The following is a 7,961-nucleotide window of genomic DNA, read 5'->3' as shown; positions in this document are numbered from 1 at the left end:
GGAATTCACTTCCTCCATTATAATATATTTTTAATTATTATTAGTGTTGTTATTATCAAAAAAAATGTATTCACAAATAATGTTAATTATGGTTTAAAGATGTTTGTGTATTTTGTTTTATCAATATTTTAGATATATGTATAACTGTTAAGATATATTTTTGATAATAAGTCCAAATATTTTGTGTATATTTGGTCTCAAATTTGATTCTTCGATGCCTAATAACACATACACGTCCAAATATATTAAATTATGTAGTAAATGAAAAATTGCTATCTTATTATATAAATATCGTACTTTGTGATAATATTGAAATCGTACATTATTGAATAGAGTATAAAACTTTGTGATGAATGAATTTGGTGATGGAACTCAAATTGTTTTTAATTTACAAAATAAAACTGTTAGAAAAGTAGGGTTAGATTTATTTATAAGAACTTTGATATTTCAAAATCTGTGAAACAAGTTTACGTTTTTCAAGATAATCATTGTAGAGAAAATGTGTATGAAAGAAAAAACATTCACGAAATCAATTCAATTAATTTGAACATGCAATTTGTACCCTACAAAACTCTCAATATAGCTAAAACTAACATCAATTCAGTTAATTTGAACATGCATTTTGTACCCTTCAAAACTCGCAATATAGCTAAACCTAACATCAATTTTTCTTGACTAATCTTTATTATACTAAAAAAATTAGATGACACTAACATCATCAATAGTTCTAAGTTTATATTTTTTTAAGAAAATGTTCACCATATGTTAACAACCCAAGCTGAATCAGATATTATTGTATAGGTCAAATAAACAACTTTAAAATTTTAAATAACATGAAAATGAGTTAAAAGGGTATATCCTAAATATACACATTTAGCATATAAATCTGTTCACATTATTTTATTTGAAACTTTAAATTACCATTATAATAATAATATATTTCATAATCACAAATTAACATATTAAAACACGATCGATTTACCACATCTAAGTTAACACTTGGTATGTTAAACTAATAATTAGTATGTGAAATACCATTTAAAAAAATTTATAAATTATAAAAAGATTGATGATAATTTTTTTTAAATCACTGAAAAATGTAAAATATAAGATATAGTAAAAGATACCAAAATTGTTTGTCGTTATTTTATATAACACCGACAGAGAAACAGCATGAGTATATAATGACACTTTACACACAAACACCACTCACTAAATCTGCTTATCCTTCACCTCCACCTGTTCTCCGGCAATGCAGACGCCATCGGCGATTTCTCTCTCCTTCCTTCTCCTCCTGTCTATCTCCGCCGCCGTACACGGCCACAACATCACCCGCATCCTCGCCAAACACCCAGAATTTTCCACTTTCAACCACTACCTCACCATCACTCACCTCGCCAATGAGATCAACCGCCGGCAGACAATCACCGTCTGCGCCGTCGACAATGCCGCCATGTCTTCATTACTTTCAAAAGGACTATCAATTCAGACCATAAAGAATGTCCTCTCCCTCCATGTCTTCGCCGACTACTTCGGCTCCAAAAAGCTCCACCAAGTCACCAAAGGCTCGACATCCACCGCCACCATGTATCAAGCCACCGGTGAAGCTCCAGGAACCGCCGGTTACGTTCATATCACCGACATCAAAGGTGGTAAAGTCCGGTTCACCCCTGAAGACAACCCAAGTCAAACCGATACCACTTATGTCAAATCCATCTTGGAAATGCCTTACAACATCTCCGTGATCCAAATCAGCGCGATTCTACAGTCGCCGGAAGCTGAAGCTCCGACTGCCGCACCGGATCTGAACTTAACCTCGTTGTTACAACGAGAAGGTTGTCAAGCGTTTTACGATCTGTTAACAACCTCAGGAGCAATCGGAACGTTTTTAAGCTCCGCCGACGGCGGAGTCACCGTGTTTTGTCCCGGAGACGACGCTATTGCGGCGTTTGCCCCAAAATACAAGAACTTGACTGCATCGGAGAAGACGTCCTTGTTGCTTTACCACGGTGTTCCGGTTTACAACTCCATGGGAATGCTCAGATCTAGCAATGGACTGATGAACACTCTAGCGACGGAAGGAGCTAAGAAGAAGTACGATTTCACTGTACAAAACGACGGCAACGATGTGACATTGAAGACGAAAGTGGTGAAGGCGACAATAAGCGGAACGGTGGTCGACGAAGAGCCGATTGCCATTTACACCATCGATAAGGTTTTATTGCCGAGAGAGTTGTTTAAGGGTACGGTGGAGGAGGCGGAGGAGCCGGCGCCTGCGCCAAAGGCGGCGAAAAAGAAAAAGAAGCCGGCGAAGAAGGGTGACACCGAGGAGGAAGCAGATGCGCCGGGACCGGATTCTTCTGATGATTACAGCGATGATGATGCGGCGGATCAAACGGCAAGTGGCGGTGGAAGATTGGTGGCGTCGGCGGTTATGGCGTTCTGTTTTTCGTGGTTGGCTTTCGTTTGAATTTTATTTTTATTTTTTTCTTTTTTATTTTTGTCGGTGTGATAAGGTGCTAGCGGGTATCCTGGGTCTTCCCACTCACGATATCTCCTCATGCATGAATAGAATTCCTCTCTCCTTTTTTTTTTTTTTTTTTTTTTTTGATTTATCATCAAAACATATTTATTTGGTTTTATTTATCAGGAAAAGAAAAATAATGAGTTTTTTTTTTTTTTTGTGATTGATTTTATTGTAATTATTTATGTTGTGTCATAAAATAGAAAATATTTGTATTGTACTATAGTTACCGACTTCTCTCTCGCTGTATTAATTAATAAATGTTTAATGTATTTTAATTAAAGATGAGTAAAGAGTTCATTAAAATTCTATTGTTGGATTCAGATTTTCTCAAGCATATAATTGTTTTAGCACTTACACATCACAAAAAAGTCCTTATAAAAAAACGATTTTCTTGAAAAAACAACAATAATTATTTTTTTGTTTTTCAAAAATACAAATTTTAAAATTGTAATGGAGATTACCAGTATGTTGTACTTGTGTATATACTTGAATTAGCATCAAAGTACATTAATATATACTTTCTATAATGGATATTCCTGAACATAAATTTAAATTGGAGTAACTAAGTTCAATAATTATATGTTTAATATACGATTATTATTATTATTATTTTATATATATATATATATATATATATATATATATATATATATATATATATATATATATATATATATATATATACTATTTTATTAATATTATTATTATTTCAAAGAATCTGCCAACTGTTCTTGACATGTGCCTAGCTGGAAGTAGTTGTGTTTCTCCAACTTGGATGGTATCCAATATTTTCATTTAATTATAGTGGCCATATTATTATTTGTGTGTTACATTTTGCAATAAATATTTCATTTCTTGAGAAAAATAATAACTTTAATGAATATAAAGTATTAATAGTAAAATGGCAAATTACAAGCAAAAGAAAACTAGATTTAGTTACATGTTTTTTTCATTTTAGCACGTGAACTTTTAAAAGTTACATTTTAAAATCTTATATATATTTAATAATTCAATACTAATAAACAGTCAACTCAAACTTACCTATCCCATGTTGTAAGGCCATAGGAAGTGGGGTGTTAAGCAAGCGAAGCTGGTTTTAGGATGCCCTAAGAGGGACTAGTGGGGTAACAAAAAGAGATGAGAGATAAAGAGGGAATTTGTATTCTCTTTTGTGTTATTATTTTTTTTTTTCAAAATCAATTCCAATTAAATGGCTTCTATCACCACTCCTTATCTTTTATAAGGTGCTAAGATTTTCTTAACAAATGCTTACATGGCTTAACAAAATTTGATGTGGCTAAGGTTTGCTAAAACTCCACCTAACCTAAGTATTCGAACCAAACTTATCCATCCTTTTAAGTTTCAAACACATGGAGTGGGGATAAGAGAACCTAAAAGTGTATCTATAATTATTACTATTATTCTTTTCAGAGGTTTTTTACACTGGTATATCATATTTCATTAACTTTATATAACAAATAGTAATATATTATTATTTTTAATATTATTCAATAATTGACTACTTTCAAAAGCATGTTACAAAAAACTATCTAATTTATATTTATTTTTATTAAATATTTTATAAGCTCTCTCATATTTTGTTTCTTAAGCAAATAATCTTATTTTTTAAAATAAATATAATTTGAAAATAATACTTAGTATAAATATATTACAATAAAATTTTTAAAAAGATAGGCATCATGTCGTTTTTTTAAAATGATAAAACAATTAGTTATATATTTACAAGAATTATAAAAAAAATTACTATACTACCAGGAAAATAAAGATTTGAGGGTAATATAAATATATGAATAAAACTAAATATCATTGAATAAAACAAATAATTGGGAAAAATCAAAAATCAAAAACAATTTAATAAAATCTAAGTGGTCTATAGAGATATGTTATCTCTGTTCTAAGTTATAGTTATCTATGGGTTTCTCGATGATTTGTTGTTGATATCTAAAGTGCTTGGTCGGGCACTTGGATCAGGGAAAGTCACAAGGTTACCAAGAAACTAGTAATTGATTTTGTTTTATTCAAGTATGTCATTATCATTGTTTCGGTAATGACTAAGAAGATGATTGTTATTCCGACCCTAGCGGTCATATCAAATTGAGTCCGACTGCGATGAGTATGTTATGTAATTCAGAAAACCAAGTTCGATGTAGCATCTGACTTAAACCGGAAGATTGAAATAGAAGATAATCCAGGCGATCAGTAGAGGTATCGCGATAGTTGCTTGTAGCTAGAAATGCCATCTTTTAAGATGTGATTATATCACATTAGAACATGAAGAAATGTATAATATGTTCTGGGAGACTCTAAGAGACCTAAGTCTAAGCGTTGCAACATATGATGATAGGTCATTAGAATATGACACATCATTCCATTGTAGTAATAAAAGAACTTATTTTAAGTTCGTATCCAATGAGGATCAAGATTGTGAGTTTAAGGTCATAATTTGAAGTCTAACGTGAGATAGGGAGCAAGTGCAAGATCAAGCACCGCCTGCAGTTAGAGAGTCCAAGAGTTAAATACTCATTCGAAGGAACAAAGAAGTTACATTATTACCTAAGATGACGAGATAACGTGTGGAGTCATTATACTGCCCTGTTTCGTTGATGATTCCGAGACGTAATCATCCTAAGGGGGAGATAATTGTAACGTCCGTAGATCCGGGCTAGTCAATTTAGAGATAATAGGGGTCGAAAACAACTCTTCGACAAAAGATTATTTAGAATAAATAATCTTAACCAAGTTGTAGAATATGTCTCAAGGGTTCCGTACATATAAAGAACGCCGAAATCCGAGTTATAACGAAGAAGTTATGACCCGTCGAAGTTTCGCGACGGAACCGGCACAGCACCGGGAAGCGTAAATAGTGAATTTATGATAGAATGATTTTTAGCCTTAGAAATCTAAATAAAAGTCGTAGAATACGTTAAACCAAGAGCGTCCATAAAAAGAATGCCCAAATCTGTCTTCGTATAAGGAAGTTATGATTTTTCGAAGTTTCGGCTTAGTAGTGTACAGCCCGGAGTTCGAATATTAGATCGAGCGGTTTCTAGCCGACACAACCTTAACAAGAATCGAATATCTTGTTATTAGTCGTGTGATCATAAAAAGACAGATGAAAACGGACGTCGTATGAAGAAGTTATGAGATTTTAATGGACCAATCATGTCCCGGCCTGTTAATAATATAAATTTTAAAATAAATTCAAAATTAGCCGACGGAGTCTAAAAGAAAGTTGTGGAGTACGTTCCCGCCTACGCGTGGACATAAAGAACGTCGAAAACGGAGCTCATATGAGGAAGATACGAATTTTTGAAGTTGAAACTCGAAAATGCGAAATCTGATGCGAATAGTGATGACGTGGCAGCGCCACAGCCGTCCGTTGATGATCAGGAACACACTTTGGATTCAGACACGTCACCCTTCATTACTGCCCGCGTCTGAGGCCAAGTACGCCCAGCATACTTCGGTTCTTATCCATTCTGATGCACGTGCGAGACAGTTGGTGCGAGCGGGCAGCCTTATCCGAAGCTACGCCCAGCGTAGCCTCTTCCGAACGCCCAACGTAACCGAAGGTGCTAGCCCTATAAATAGCTACGAGATGTTCTGAGCAATTTACACCAAATCTCTTTCTCTCTCTAAATACTTTCTCTCTCTAGGGCTTCTAATCTCCCCTAAGCCTAGGTAAACCCCCTAGCACCCGAAGGAAGCCCCGAGGCTCCCGAAGTCCCGAGAAAAAGGGCCTTTCGGTTTGGAAAAGTTGTTCCAAGCGAAGCCTGGTTTTCTATAAAACCCGCTGTAAGTGAGCTACGCCTACACTATTTTTAATATAGCTTTTATTTAATTATAGTCACGTTATTAGGAACTTATAATAAGTACTTGGGCTATTATTATGGGTTATATAAGTATCGTTTAACGCTTATATAATAGTAATAATAGCTAGACCGTTAATTAGTCTCGATGAATATTAGACTAAACTCTAGTGGTAATGATACTAGGTTTTGTTCGAGGAAAATTGTGTTAAGAGTAACGAAGTGTTGTCCGAGTGCCGAGTCACCACCTTCTCAAGTGAGTGCATAGTTATTTTCATCTTACTCATAGATATGAAGTATTTAATATAAATTACATGCTATTTGTGCATATTGTCTGAATACTTGCTGTCCATGCTAGGTGAAAGATTTATATACACGTTTTAAATAATTTAAACTGTATATGTATTTTATATCTACAAAATGTGTTGGGTAAAACATGGGTAGATGTAATAGTTACTGTGTGACCAAATAAAATAATGAGAGGCCTTGTTATCGATGTTATTGATGATCCAGTCATCTAGCAGAGTATAGATGACGATCACGGACTATTCTAGACAATCTAGTGGAACGTTACCAGGCCCGTAACCTATAGGTGTTTATTTGAATTGTGTGCTCACCAGCAGTACTCCATCCCCCACATGGTTGCCTTATTTGACATGAATTGCTGAGGAATCCCCGAAGCATGTGTTGTCATCCCGATGAAAGTCCTTAGACTAGGTCCTTTGTGTTAGATGTTTTAGGGACGTAAAGTGAGGATAACGGGAATGGGTAATCCGGTTTGTTTGGTTTGATAAAGTTAATAAATTTATTTATTGTGGGTTGAAAACCCTATGTACTCACCAGGTTTCCCAACCTGACCCGCTCAGTTTATTTATATCACAGGTGTTGATATGAAGTCACATCACACTGAGATATTAAGGAGATATAAATCACTAGTGATAATGAATGTAAGTTCTGTTTATGCTTATGTTTCTGTATTGACGACGACATCCCAAATGTTTTAAAATGAATAAAAATATTTTTCTTCGAAAATGCTTTGATAACGTATTTATCATGTTTTACTGGGAACAAATTCCACAACATTTTTATTAAAAGAGGTACTCTGATTTTTATAAAGCATAAACAAAATCGGTCTTTTCTGGCCGTAAAAATGGGGATATCACAGCTGGTATTAGAGTATTAGTTTAAGCGAACTAGAAATTTGTAGGATTTCTAGACTTAAACTTAGAATGCTAAACGATGATTGTGAGATGTGAGCACTAGTTTATTTTAGGAATTATGGCTAAAATGATTTTATGTGCTAAATGCTTTGTGCCTGATATGTTGTTATTTGTTCGGATCTATGGTCTGTTGTCGGCCGGATCTGGAAACCTTATGTGTTTAGGATTCTAAACGTACGACTACAATATTAGAACTAGCATATAAACATTTCGGAGGGATAAGGATGATTTAAACGTCTATCCTAAGTAAAGATCTAAATTCACCCTATTCGGTGTAAAGATCAAAATGGCGAGAACCTGCAGTGGATCCGGGAATGTGAATGGAAACATAAACCAACCTCCAGTAATTGAGAAAATACCAGTTGCAGTAGCCACTCCTGAGCC

At 34.3% G+C, this 7,961-nt stretch overlaps 1 protein-coding gene across 1 annotated transcript; it reads left to right on the top strand.

The window, feature by feature from the left end:
• Positions 1–1,194: 1,194 nt before the first annotated feature.
• Positions 1,195–2,682, top strand: LOC145072630 (fasciclin-like arabinogalactan protein 2). The gene has a single exon (XM_079019087.1). The coding sequence runs from the start codon at positions 1,253–1,255 to the stop codon at positions 2,468–2,470; it is 1,218 nt and encodes a 405-aa protein (XP_078875213.1). The 5' UTR covers positions 1,195–1,252; the 3' UTR covers positions 2,471–2,682.
• Positions 2,683–7,961: the final 5,279 nt, after the last annotated feature.

This window comes from Lactuca serriola, chromosome 9, assembly GCF_051521515.1.
Source record: "Lactuca serriola cultivar US96UC23 chromosome 9, Lser_US96UC23_V15, whole genome shotgun sequence".
In the NCBI taxonomy this organism is placed as follows: domain Eukaryota; kingdom Viridiplantae; phylum Streptophyta; class Magnoliopsida; order Asterales; family Asteraceae; genus Lactuca; species Lactuca serriola.
This window is presented reverse-complemented; position numbering and strand designations above follow the sequence as displayed.

Excerpts from the sequence above, each read along its gene's own strand:
- LOC145072630 (XM_079019087.1), top strand. The coding sequence starts at position 1,253 with ATGCAGACGCCATCGGCGATTTCTCTCTCCTTCCTTCTCCTCCTGTCT.